The sequence below is a fragment of the Eleginops maclovinus genome, chromosome 1 (genome assembly GCF_036324505.1).
Source record: "Eleginops maclovinus isolate JMC-PN-2008 ecotype Puerto Natales chromosome 1, JC_Emac_rtc_rv5, whole genome shotgun sequence".
Classification (NCBI taxonomy): Eukaryota; Metazoa; Chordata; class Actinopteri; order Perciformes; family Eleginopidae; genus Eleginops; species Eleginops maclovinus.
Window position 1 is genome coordinate 6,998,424 of NC_086349.1, and position 14,724 is coordinate 7,013,147.

Sequence of the window (14,724 nt, forward strand, 5' to 3'; positions counted from 1 at the left end):
TACTATGTATTTAATCTTTTCTGGACATCTCAAGAAAAAGACTTGAGACACGATTGAATCATTTTGGGCATTTACTTGCAAGGGAGGCATCAGACACAGCTATCAATTGCCAGATAAAGGTGTGTACAGGGTTTGTTCAGTGTCGTGTCTCATTTCCAGGGAAAAGGTTTGATTAATTGTCTGGTTATTAAAGTGTGTGCCAAAAATAATTGCATCAGAACATTGAATCATTGTATGCAGCTTCCTTAGACGATAGTGAATGTAGTTTTGATGCGTTTAATTCGTTTAATTCATCAGGATTTTTTACCAAGTGATTTGTTTTCCCTATATTTCAAGATCTCGTTGTGTAGGTAACAAGTGTCTTGTGGATCAGAGGAGGTTTTACCATAAGCTCCTGGGGGTTTTACAACCTTCTTGCACAATCTTTGTTGGGTTTGTTACATTTATATACCTTTATTTTTTATAAGAATCTTCTTTTAAACATTACAAACTTTTGGATACAGTAGGCTGGAGTGTGTATGTGAAAATGTAAATCGAATGGGGAAGGGCTAAATGATTGGTAGAAACAGAAATACAACAAAAATAATGGAGGAAATACCAAAGACAATAAATATGACAAATAATCCGGTCCATACATTAATCCAAAATAACCCCAGTCTAAAACTGAATTATATAACACAGGATGAATAATAAAACGTGTATCTATATACGTTTCATCTTGCATCAACATCAACTCAAAATCTGACTGAAAGTATCTAAAAATGAATTGATCCCACAGCTTCAACTGTTCTTTGTCCTAAGTGCTATTTAGCACCTCAACATGCTAAATGAAAGTAACAATCTCAATATGTTCCGTTTTGTACTCTTTGGCGACCAGCTTTAATTTGAATGTTCAAATTTTAGTTTCTAACTTCCAAGGGAGCTGATTTTTTTTATTTGCTGAAAATGTCGCCACATACAGTACACCCAAATTGTAAGACTACAAAAGCAAGGCCTTTTCTCAGACAGACCATGGGCTAAATCACCGCTGCGCTAACTCATTCAGTGAATATTTTATGATTATACCTAAACCCAAATTGCAACATAAGAATAAATTATAAACTAATAAATCAAAAATGTGTTAGTAATTGCTGACACCAGTGCAAACTATAATTTCAATATGATACATTCAGTAAAATAAGTTCACTGAAATAGAAAAGTACATTTCAACAAAATTAAATTAATATCAAGATTAACAATGCCTAAAAAAAAGAATGAAAGATCAATTAAGAAACTAATATTCAAATATCGCGCATGATATTGAGACTTAAATTGGCAATGCTGTTAACATTAATATTGTTTTGTATTAGTATTGTTAACACCTCACTTAGTAGGCTAAAGTCCTCCAACACCATTAACAAACCTAACAGTCACTACAGAGTTTTTCACATTATTAAAACCAAATGAAATACATTCGTTTTACAAAGGTATTTATTAAATGCCATTTAATACTGCTTTCCCCGCAGGTTTTTTGTATTGCTCTTGTTGGAAAGAGCTTGTTAACAATAATTGCAACCAGAAGATAGAATTAAATAGATAAAAAAAGAGCTGTCGCAACAAAGGAGGGAGGGGGACATACTTATAAGGGCGTGTGTTTGTCATTCCTTCACGTGTAGCTCCAGCTGTCACACCATGGACTTCATGCAGCAGACTACACAGACAATCAACGGTGAGTTTATCTCCAAACCATTCTAAACTTTAAGATCTGCTGAAGAGAAAGCTTAGTCAATGCTTTTCAGTTTCTTTAAAATCAAGTTTGTTCTAGCCCTTTCTGTCAGATAGATTAGCATGTGGTTTAAGATTTCTGGCTGTGTTAGACACTTTCTAACGTGCACCCCACATTGTATGAATTACATCAGTTACACATAAATCAAATGTATACGGGAGTGATAACATTTATATCATGGTACGCCACTGAAGAAGACCGAGTACTAACTAAACTTTAATAACAATTATTTAGACTAGTATTTTTCCTGGACAATATGACTGGTTTCCTTTATTGTTATTTTCAAAACTGCTGTTTTTCCTGCTTCTTTTATTTCAGTTACCTGCCCTGGTTCTGTGAGTGATAGCAGATCTTTAATCTGTTTTTACAAGTCATCTTTTTCCCCCAGGCATAAACAATAGCCATTGCCGTCTGAAGTTGGTCAACTATGAGGCTGAGGAAAACAGCATTTCCCATGAGACACACGGTCTCAGCGAAAAACACCTGGTGGTGCGACGAGGGAAACCTTTCAAACTGACTATGTGGTTTCATAAGCGGTTGTGGGATCCGCAAACAGAGTACCCGGTCTTCGAGGTTTTTCTGGGTAAAAAAAAGATGGGATAAATTCTGCTTAAATTTAAAGCATGACTTTATCATTTAAGAAGAAAACACATTTCCGTACAAAAGAAATAAAAAGCACACTTCTTTGATCCAGTGCAGTCAAGGGAGTTGTTGCTAAAGTTTTACATGGTCTTGTATGAACAGTAGCTTTAGCTACAAATCTGAGCTAATGTCAGCAAACTTCATAAAAGTTATTAGAGTCAATTTACTGACTTATAAAGTTTTAGTTATTTGACTAGATTAAAATATTTGGAAATACTGTTATTTACTTTGGAGTAAGGTGTGAAAAAAATCATAAGGGTGATCAGCCGTTTGCTAAGTTATCATTCACCACCATTACTGGTTGTACCAAAACAAATCAGGATGTAGCAGCAAAACCTCTTCTGGTATTGAATGGGGCAATTGGGTTTTAATAGTGCTTGTTATAAATCATAGTTTTTATTGTTAAGCGAAAAGTATGTTATTTCTTTATTCACAAGTATAGTATCACATTAGGTAAAGTGGTATTATTATTTCTTTCACCTTGCAGGAAATCAGTCAGAGAGGATCATAGTCCAGTACTCTGGCGAACAACATTGCCCCCAAGGCTGGTCAGCCAAAATCTCCCCATGTGACATTCATTCTAAGTCAGTCACCATCCACATCTGCTCCCCTGTTACTTCCCCAGTAGCTCAGTATTATCTCTTCTTCCACATTGAGACAATACAGGGGAGAAGATGTACCTTTGAAGTGGGAACATTTGTGCTGCTCTGCAATCCTTGGCTGAAAGGTGGGTCCATTTAGTTATACTACTTCCTTTTATTGTCTAAATGTGTTGCTGTTACCTTGTTTTAAAGGTCCTTCCGTACCACTGCTATTGCCTTTCAGAGGATCCAGTGTACATGCCACTGGATGCTCAAACAGAAGAATATGTCAAGAGCGATTATGGCATTTTGTTCACTGGCACCCATCTCAACATTGCTCAAAGGCCCTGGATGTTTGGTCAGGTAGGTTATGCTCAGCTTTCATGAATGGGTCACAGCGTTATGTGATGGTAAGAGTACAGTACAGAAAATTAATGTTTCCATCTGTAAACATAAAGTATGAGCCTGGAGTCCTGGAGGCGTGTATGAAGCTGCTGCAGGTCAGCCAGTGGCACTTCAAGAACAAAGAAAAAGACTACAGTCGACGAGCAGACCCCGTCTACCTCAGCCGGGTGATATGTGCTATGGTGAGCGACAACATTCACATTCAGTTTCTGTGATAGATATGTAAAACATGCAGATGTAACTCCTCTTATGTCAAATGTTTTTAATTATATTAACAGTAATATACGGAAGCCTACTGAGGCAAATAAGTCTGATTGAAAAATGTTTCGATCTCCTGTTTATGACTAAAGAACAGGTTAAAGGTTATGCCAGTTCCATTTTAGGCACTTTTGAATTATTGTTTAGGTTTAGGTTACTAATGTAACATTTCGGCCAAACACGGCAAAAGGACTACTAAATGGGAACTGAAAATATTAATATTTTTCAGTTCCTCCATGCTCTCTAAGCACAGGAACATATTGTTTGGTAGAATTGCATGAAAGATAAATGTCATGTCATGTTTTTACATTTTAATTTCATTGGTCCCATTTTGAACATTGGGTAGTCGTGCAATTCATCGTCTTGGGGTTGAATTGAGTGTTACAATAACTAAACTGAAAAAAACCCCACTTGTGTAAAAAATATCACTTAAAAAAGTTGCTCTGGCAAATTTATTTTAAGACAAACACACACATTTAATCTAGAAAATTGATCATCATTTTTTTTCTCACAGTTAAACAAGGAATGTAATGTGTCTCTTCCTGTCTAAGGTTAACTGTAACGATGACCTGGGTATTTTAGCTGGGAATTGGTCAGGCAACTACAAAGATGGTGTCAATCCTACAGAGTGGAGCAGCAGTGCTGACATCCTGAAACAATGGGCCTTGTCCAACTGCAGACCCGTACTCTACGGACAGTGCTGGGTCTTTGCATCTGTCCTCTGCACAGGTACTATAATAATTAGGACACTGTGTGTCTAATATCATGGCTGACAAGTTTGAATTGGCCTATGATTAATGGAGTTGTCAAACGTGGCTTACAAGTAGCATAAGCTAAATCTACCTGAACGTGTTTTAATCTATTATATTGATACAGTACTTGCATTGGTTCATGTTACATTTTCATCCCAATCCTTTGTTTAATAATAAAGGACTTGTTAAGCTTAGCAAACTGTTGCTAATAAATCTTTCATAATGGCACAAACCTGCCACATTCCAAAATGGACTAACTAACTTTTTTTTTTGTTCAGTGATGAGAGTGCTGGGTGTTCCCTCCAGGGTGGTGACAGTTTTTAACGCTGCCCATGACTGTGACAGCAACCTGAAAATTGTGGAATATTTCTCGAGCACTGGGGAAAAGCTCCCGGGGCCAAAGGACAGCATTTGGTGGGTGTTTATTACTCTCAAACAGTTGCTATTTTACCTGTTTAGCTATTACGATGATTTAAATACCCTTAGTCCAGACCTACTCTGGTGTTCTTTTTTACTAATAACACTTTTTCTATGTTTTTTGACCTTTTGCCCACAACCAAATGGCATCTAAAATCACAAAGAAAATATGACTTTGGTAACGCTCCTTCTTAACAAAAACCGAGTTTTAAAAATACAGGTTTATTACTACACCTTTAAACTACAATTTCAGGAGGCAGTTTAAAAATTATTTTGTAATGTTGTCGACATTTAGTTTTATATTTAAAATTCCGTCAATGTTCTTTTTGTGTATATTTTTCATTTTTTACTGAGTGAGTGGGTGTTTGAATACCCTACATTCAATATTTCAACACATTTTAACATGCATCATCTTCATTCAAAACAATTAAATGAAAGAACAAAGAAAAATATGCTTGTCTTCCCCGGCCTACAGTACAACAGTGTCCCATCAACCACACATGCATTTGCATACTTGCCAAAAACACAACCCCCCTTTAAAATAAAATAAAAACACATACACAAACAAAATCATATGACAGGCAAGCTTAAGCTTTTATTATCTAATATAATGACCTCACTATGTAACACTGGTGCTTCTATTGGCTTGCAGTCCAGCACATTTTACGTGATAGGGTTAAGGGGCGGGACATCTCTTAGCAGTGGGCCATCACAACAAAGCCGGCCAGGTAACCAATCACAGCAGACTGAGCTCTGGTTTCAAACTGCACATGCAGTATGAGAAAAATAAAGACCTTTTTCGAACATTACAGCATGGGAACATGTCACAGAAGAGGCGCAAAATACAAATAGGAACCTGAAAATGAGTAGAAAAGGGCCAATTTAATGTTAAGTAATATTTAATGTATTTCCATTTCTAAAGTGAAGGCGCTTCCTTATTTCCCCAGTTTTGCAGTATCAACTTCTCATAAACAAATTACGAATCCGATCCCAGTTGGCTATGTTGTTTTCCCAGTGTATTTGATTTTGTATACGTATATCCATGTACATTTTTTTCAAAATGAGTGTGGTTATGTTACAGCATCTATACTCTTTGTCCTCTTGCAGGAACTTCCATGTGTGGGTGGAGTGCTGGATGAGGAGACCAGACCTCGGTTCAGCATTTGATGGGTGGCAGGTAGTGGACCCGACCCCCCAGGAGAAAAGTGGAGGTGGGTTCTCTGCTCAATTGCCAATCTCATAGTCAAATCGTCACAATGGCCGAAAAAGGAAACAAAGGATCATTCTATTCTGACTATGTTGTTCGGATGAATGTCTGATTTTCCATGTAATTATTAGGTTTTCTTCTTTTATTTGTGATATATAGACTATTTTGGAATAAATATAAGCCTTTTAATAATACTGTTAGTAAAATCATTAACATCCATCATCTCAATCAGCCTCTTGGGGATACCTTTGAAAGTCTAATTAAAGCACTGTAAGGCTACTATTTCACAATACAAAATAAAACAATCTGATGAGTGATTTTCAGTTTTAATCAGCAGGGGAAGGAACATTATAAAATAAGTTTGCATCTTTCTCTCTCTCTCACTGTTTTGTTAACTGTTCATTTGTTCCCCGTATTTCTGCATTGTACACAAAAGCGCTATTTAAAACCATGAATCGAAAGCAGGCTTGGAAACTATGTTTTCAGTCAATATTGATCTCATCTGCTCTGTTTTAGTATCAAGACAGTGCGGCATCCACGCAAAAAAAAAGTGTTCATCGTTCTGAAACAAGAGCTAAGCTAAGTCGCTATCTATGCCTCAACATAGAGAGATTAATAACCATGTAGCGCCATACTAGTCCAAGTAGCTTATGTGATTGCAAAATGTGTGATGCCCCTGGTGATTTATTTGTGATATAGCTACTTAGCATGTACTGTAACACAAACATCTTTCTCTGCAGGGATATTCTGCTGTGGCCCTTGCCCAGTAGTTGCCATCCAGCACCATGTCTTAAGAGCCCCTTTCGACGCACCGTTTATCTACGCCGCTGTTGACGCTGACCTCGTACGGGTGGTCGTATGCAATGAACAGGTGGTGAAAAGGACGGTAGACACTGAGACAGTGGGACATCTGATCTACACCAAGAGCATTGGATCAGACCTACCAGAAAACCTGACACCGGCTTACAAGAGCAAGAAAAGTAAGGCAAAAAACAGTATTGTGTTAAATGAATCTACATTGTGTTAGAATTATTCAAACACAATAGGTTTACCATCTTTGTTCTCCACATGTTTGGATAAAGCTTTCTCCTAATTTTTTTCCATTTCAGAACCAAAAGAAGCAGACTCTAGAAGATACTCAGGAAGGACAAGTCAGTGGTTGTGATAAAATATTATAAAATGTCATTCAGATTTTCTTAGGAGTATTTCTGTTAACCAGAAAAGCCATACAACACATTTCTGTTGTTTATGGTCTGGTGAGGGCATACGCTTGATACCATTGTTGACAAAATCCCTTTTATTTTCGCAGTGTGTCTTTCTTATCAGTCAAGTGCAGTGGAATATGAAGAAGGTACTGATATTTTTTTAATTAAACATGTCAATTTGCTGCTATGAGACCATTTTTCTTTAGGTGTTTGACACTGAAAATTACTCAAAGGTTTTTTTTCCCACTGGCACAATATCTACCAAAAGAGTTTACTCTGATAAGCATGCTTTTGATGCTGTTTTTTGCATGACAAAATCTCTTCAATTTCTACAGGTATTTGGCAGTCCAATCACTTATCAGATGTTGAGTTCCGCAACAAAAGAATATACTTTCATATAGGAAAAATACCCGTTCCCTGCAGAGTGTGGAATCCTGTTGATTTTTTCTCAAGCATGTTTAGTTCTACTTTTGCTGCATAGCATTATGATGGGGTCATCTACAAAGCAAGAAAAAACAGAACTTGTGTGTTAAATGTAAGTCAACTCTCCCCTTCATCTGCAGAAGAAATGCCTCCGGATTTGGAGGTGTCCCTAAGCCTCAAGGGAGTGCCAACATTGGGTGAGAGTATCGTTATGTGTGTGACGGTCAGGAATAATTCGAGAAGCTCCCGGGTCCTGAGGGAGCATGTCAACGCTCAGCAGAAGGAGTACAACGGCAATGCACAGCAGAGCTTCTGGAAGTCTCACAAAGAAGAGCGCATAAAGGGGGGGGGAGGTGAGGATACGATGAGTCTTTACGTACTTTTTCTCAGTTAAAAGTGCACTTTTCTGCTTTTTGTGGGTCTCTTGTAGTCTGTTATATAGGTTTTTGTGCATGTAAATGGTCTGCAAAGGCTAAAATCGCAAAGTTCCTCTCCAACAGTCTCCCCTCCTGCCTGAAACGCCTCAATTGGACTCCTTTGTTTACTTCACTAACATACCGACATCACTATGTAACACCCACATCGCTAAGCAGTTGAGTTCATAAAAACCTGTACAACGCACTACAATAGAGGGAAAATGGCGAAAAATGCATAATAGCCTTTAACAATGAATTGTAAAGCTGGTAAACAAGAAGCTATCTACAATCCAATCCTTTCTAAAAAATGACCTAAGAGACCTAATTAATGTTACGTTTTTCCAAGGGCCACAATTATGTTTAGCTCGAAGAAGATAAAACCCTTTGTAAAAATGTGATGTTTTTTTTTTTGCTGTCCTGCAGTTCTGGAGCTCGAACACTCCATCCCTCTGTCTGAGTATGAGTCGGTGCTGGCTGAAGATGACATTGTGAACGTGGCAGTTGTGATAAAGGATGTCGTAACGGATGAAATATTCCTGGCCACGCAGGAGTTCAACATCACCTCACCAAAGATAACTGTGGAGGTGCAGTCCAGCAGCAAACTCACAAATACACTGTGCTGCGTTCTCTTTAGTTATTTTTCTTCTGCAGCACTCTTTAATTTGATCTTCGGTATCCTGTCGGTTGTACATGACAAGATTAAGATACGTTAATTAAGAGCATAAACCAAAATTCATTAAAACATTCTTTTGTTTTTGTTTTTTACCTACATATTTTACATTTTCAGACAAACAACCTCCAAAAAACAAGCGTTTTCCTCATCAACCAGCACTTTTATTATAGGTACTTTTGTCAAAGAAGGATGTTTTAAAGGCTTTTTTTAATAAAAAGCTGATATTGCACTTTTGAGCAGAATATTTAAATTCCTATGATAGCAGGTAGCAATCAGTAGTAAGAACTGTAAACTGCACAAAAGTGCAAACGAGCAGCACTATTGAACCACTGATTTTTTCGGTGGCTTCACTGTGTCTTCCCATGTAAATACTTAATTTAAATGTATGTGATATGAATAATAAGATGTCAATGTTTTTTTAAGAACATTATTGATCTCCATCAGTCTGAAATCCAAATGTCCTACTACATCATACTGTGTTATCATTTTACTGTTAAGGTAAAAGGGATAAAGGTGTGAGTTTAAAAAACAAACAAACATAAACTAGTTGCTCTTGACCAGCTAGTTTCTCTAATCCTAAACAACCTGTTTTTTATCTGCTGGCAGCTAGAATGCTTTCTCTTTCTGTTGGAACCAAACCTAAAAATGAAGGTCAAATTACCTAAAGAAAATGTAGTCTGTGCCGATTTAAAGCCAACTCGACCACACCTGCATTTTTAAAATTACATTAGTGTTAGTTTTGACAAGCAAAGATTCAAAGGATTTGTTTATCTGTTTATTGATTTCACTTTTTACTGCGATTGCAGTTACAATTTGCAATCGCAATGTTTTTGCAACATTCAGAGTCCAATGGAAAAATGTCATTGCTTTTTATGTAGGAAGCCATAAGCTAACTTCCAGGTTGGTCTAAACAAATATGTCGTCAGTTCACCACTCTATACTGTAAAATAAAAATAAAAACTCTAAAAATGTTGTAAAAGTATATCAATGATTATTGGACAGAGCTTGACGTCAAGTGTCTAATCATGCTACTTTGTCTTTTTCACAGATCGAAGGAGGGGACCGCATCCAGATCAAAAAGGAGTACAAAGCCCATGTGTCCTTCATCAACACATTGAGCAGAAGTGTGAATGGAGCCGTGCTGACTGTAGAGGGATCTGGCTTGCTGCAGGGCAAACAGGAAGTCAGGTGAGTCTGACACAAGGGCCCCAGGGTTATACAATAAATCATCATTGTGCAAAAGGACAGGTGTCTTTCAAAAAGGAATGGCCAAAGATGCTACCGGTGTAATCTTCGAGGGTTAGACATACCTTTCCTTACGTATGAGCTGAAAGAAGAGATGGTATGTACGTCCGAGGAATGCTGTCAGGTCTGTTTATGCAGCAGGATTACATCTGAACGTGTTTAGCGCTATAGGTAAAGTATGGACCTGTCATCCTCGTTAAATGTACTAATATATATTTATGCAATGATCCCTGCCTCCCACAAGTCAAATGTTCTTCATTGGCAAATCAGGTTACGATTTGAACGTAATCCAAAAACAAGCATTATGATCTATTGCAATTGAAACAAATGATAAAAAACGACATTAAATGCATATACTGTATGCATTAATGCATATATTCATTAGCTGTGTCTTCAGGACAGGGAGTTACACTAGTGGAATAAAGGGGAGATAATGTGCAGTTTACGTTATCCTGTGTAACCAGAGTAAACAGACTATATGAAGACAAACCTTAAACACAATGTCCAGAAAACACTGAAACGCCTCCATTGGACTCCTTTGTATATTTCCATAAAATGGTGGCATCACTATATAACACTTGCACTTCTACTGGCTAGCACTCCATCCCATTGTACATGATAGCCAATCAGAGCAGACTGGGCTCTGGTTTCAGAAAGAGGGGGAAAGGAGGTGCTGCAGCACAGGCAGTATGAGAAACATTAACACCTTTTGAAGATTGAAGCATGGAAACATGTCACAGTAGAGGCACACAAATATGATCCTTTTTTAAAGTTCAAATACACACATGCACAAATCAGACCTATACACATTAGGACCAATTAACACACATACATTGTTGTGCTATACAGAAAAACATGACAAAAGAAACAAAACAAAAGCAGTGTTACATTCCTCTAGGGAAGTGTTCAGGTGTGTAAGAGGGGTAATGTACAACAACAGAGAAATGTGGTTTTGCAATACTTTCTCTCACAGTGTCACAGTTCTTTCTTCTGATCCGTGCAGGGACTTGTGATGATCTGTGACGATCTGATCCCAAGCCAAGCCATGTTGACTGAGCTGAATACAGCCATTAATAATGTGGCATGTGGGCATTATTCCAAGATACATTTTGCGGCCAGTTTAGCCTTTCTTAGAGAGATTTAATTTTGCAGTGTGGAATGAGGCATTGCTTTTACCTTTTCTGCTGTTAACAATCCTCCTGATGCAAATTTGAGAAATGCCCTACAGGAATGTAACACTGTTTCTGTTTAGTTTTTTCATGATTTTCTGACTTAGCTGCAACTGCATTTAGTTTTGCAATCCCACTGTGCAGAATGAGAAAGAAATGGTCCATAAATCTGTTTTTCTCCGGGTTCTCTGTCAGTGTCACTAGTAAATAATATTATAAGCTTTTGAATTGTAAAATCGATGAAAAAAATAATAATATCCTTTGGTCTTGGTTTGATCCATTGTAGTGTTAAGATTTCAATCTCTTGTTTCCCTCTGTAACCTCTTGTATGGTTTTACCGGACATACTTTGACATGAAAGTTTTAAGTTAATCTTTAGTGTTTGTTTTGTAGTCCCCCTCTTATTGAGGTCCCTGGAACCATGTTGACTATTGCTTAATTGTCTGAGCAAATAAAGCAAAAGTTCTCTCCAAGACAGAAATAAGATTGCTAATAAGATAACAAAAAGTTTAAGCAGAGACATGAAGTTACTGTTAGATAGATCATTTTGCTTTAGCTTGAAGGGGCCCTAAAAGGCTAATTTTCAGGTTTCATTTACTGCCTTTACTGTGACATGTCTCCATGGTTTAACGTTCAAAAAGCTCTTTATTTTCCTCATACTTCCTGTGCTGCACCTCTTTTCACCCTCTGTCTGAAACCAGAGCCCAGTCTGCTCTGATTGTCTTAGCTGGCCGGCTCTGTTGTGATTGGTCAACGGTTTTCGAGATGTCCCACCCCTTAGTTTGTCAAGTTCAATGTATTGGAGCGCTAGCTAATAAAGCGCAAAGAGTTACATGTCATTACGTTACAGTCGTAAACAAAGGAGTCCAATGGAGGTGTTTGTGGCGTATGGTGTATTCAGACAAACCTATATAACACAGGAAAGGGAAAACCCCAACAAAGCATTATAGGGCCTCTCTAATAATCTCTACCTGGGAAAAGATTTCTTGAATAATTTGAAGTATAAATCAACACTCATCGCCTTCACACACAGAGCTATTATGATGACTATCTCACGACAACAATGGATCTCTGTTTCATGCCTGCTCTGAAAGTTTTCTCAGTGGGTCTTTGTGTGAGTTGAAATGTGGAAAGATTACATTTTTTCTCTCTCTGTTAGAATGACTTTCCTGAAGCAAGACGAGAAGATAGAGAACACAGTGACCATCACAGCCACTGGCCCTGGCACTAAACTGCTGAAGGCAACTTTCTCACACAGCAACAGCCCCAAAGCCATTTCCAAAACCTTCCACAAAGTCATCATCGTGAGTGCATGATACTAATGAGTCCGTCCTCCAGAAAAGCTCCAGGAAATGATTTTCTCTGCACTGAGACATGGACTGAGACTTTGTTATATTCTTAATATGTTGTGTTAGGGTATTTTCCATTCATTGATCACTTGGATTTATTTGTTTTTAATCCATTGTAATGTTAAGTATATATTCTGTAACCGTGATCAGGTGCATCAAAGTCAATTAACCATATTTCAGATTTACCATCAATTATTTGATTATTTAAGATTTGATGTACCATACTTTAAACAAAAATATATATTATAGATGGATAAACGCATCTCACAAGCGACATGTAATTTCATTTGATATATGAATACAGCATAGTGTTAGTAGGTTGAATTCTTATTATTTTTTTTTCCCTTTTCTTTTGGAGTTGCATACATTTCCACGAGTAAACTGTCTCAGAATTTTCAGGCAGACTAAATGACTCGGTAGAAACCTCAACTATAGGACTAGAAAGAATCGCTTATTAACTAGCCCTTTTCAAAGAGATCTGATGACAGCATTATTAGTGTATATCTTCACACTGAGGGTTCATATACAGTATAAAGGTTACGCACTGCATACTTTTCACATGATGATTATAAAGAAGGGGCCTTACAGTATGTTACTTATGATGAAATCATTATCACAATGATCAGCGATCCTGCCAGGATCATTACTCTCTAGTGAGTCAGATCAGGGGACACTTGGTTGCCTTTGACTTCCTGTCTTGGTGCTCAGTGCGCGTTCAAGCCTTAGAGTTGCCTCACAAGGAAGAGTTTGACAAGATAAGAGAGAAAAGCTGTAACAAATAAATGATTCACTAGAAGAAGAAATGTGAATATATGCATACACACTCCCTATTTTTCTACTGATAACGGTAGTCAGAAATCAGTAGAAGTTGCCTCATAATGAAACTATTGTTTGGGCTTTTTCAAACTGGTAGCGGAGACATTTTAGCATAAATAGCATAACAAAATAATATATCTTTTTTATTAAACATCAAAAAGCAAATCATTCAAACAATGGAAAATAAAGCAGTGGTTTCACAACAAAGCGTTATGAAAAGAAAGTCTAACAGATCAATTACTAACTGGAAGACAGGGCTGCGTAATTCTGAAAAATAAATAGGGATTATTTTTGATTGATGTTGAAATTGGATATTGGAGAGATTGATCATAATTGAATGAATAAAAAATATAAATTAAATGTTCATTCTGTGATTTTTCTTTTAAATGGATCTGTACCAAACAAACACTTTGTTAAGTCTATAGTATACGATTTGTAGGCAGGCACTTATCTGCTACTCCCCCGAAATATGTAATTCATACAGCGATTTCGTATTTCATCAGATGTGTAGGCCTACTGGAAGAGGTGCCAATTCAGCAAATGCTCGATCTCCCTTTGACCTACTTCCTGTCAGTCTTGCAGTCAAGTTTCTCAGCATTTATGGAAAATAGCAGTATAACAAACATTTAATTAGTAGGTTTGTCCTGTCAACACCGTCAAAAGTGCCTTTGACTTCCTGCCAATGTCACTGAGTTCAAACCTGTGATCGTGCACTACATGGGGAAAAAGAGTCACGCCAAGGTAGCTTGTCTGCTAGATAATAAAGGGACCCTCTATGAATGTGAATGTCCCTTTACAGTCCAGGCTGATCTGCATTTCTGTTATTGAGTATCAGCACTAGATGGCAGCATTGGAGTGTCTGCCAATGTTTCTGCATCTGTTTCTCTCAGAAAATCTGTTTTCATATGCTATTTTCTCTGGTTATTTTATCACTTTGTCTTTCCCTGCATTCTGTGATCATTAAAGGGATGTTTGACATTTAGTTTCAGAAGTCAATTTAAATTAGTGGCTAAATGATATTGCATTTGTTCCTTTGCCTCTTTTTAAAAACTCTCTCAGCTGTCAGAGTTACAGGGCGAAGAGCAGCCACATTTTTTTCCCATGCACACCAATTGCTCAATGCATCTGTCATTTGTTTTTAATTGGCACAATGTCTTAAAAATGCAATTATTTGTCATTGAAAACATTTAAACATTAGTGATGCTGTGAACATTAGGAAAGAGAAAGACATTTCCATATTATCAACTCCAAAAACCAAATGTCAGTTTACACACAGTAAAAACGTACAGTAATGTAGTGGAAAATGTAAATTACAAGTTAAAATTCCTACATTTCCAACATATTCCAGAACATGATCACAGATTTTTCTGACGCTAAATCTCATGACTTGAACTGTTGAGTT

At 37.2% G+C, this 14,724-nt stretch overlaps 1 protein-coding gene across 1 annotated transcript; it reads left to right on the plus strand.

The window, feature by feature from the left end:
- Positions 1 to 1,663: 1,663 nt before the first annotated feature.
- Positions 1,664 to 13,688, plus strand: LOC134879353 (protein-glutamine gamma-glutamyltransferase 5-like). Its single transcript, XM_063905846.1, has 15 exons — positions 1,664 to 1,708; positions 2,154 to 2,348; positions 2,895 to 3,134; positions 3,233 to 3,351; positions 3,447 to 3,575; positions 4,203 to 4,380; positions 4,682 to 4,817; positions 5,928 to 6,031; positions 6,768 to 7,007; positions 7,137 to 7,178; positions 7,337 to 7,378; positions 7,796 to 8,008; positions 8,495 to 8,655; positions 9,793 to 9,932; positions 12,317 to 13,688. Exons 1-15 carry the CDS (start codon positions 1,672 to 1,674, stop codon positions 12,471 to 12,473), a joined length of 2,133 nt encoding a protein of 710 aa, XP_063761916.1. The 5' UTR covers positions 1,664 to 1,671; the 3' UTR covers positions 12,474 to 13,688.
- The last annotated feature ends 1,036 nt before the right edge of the window (positions 13,689 to 14,724 follow it).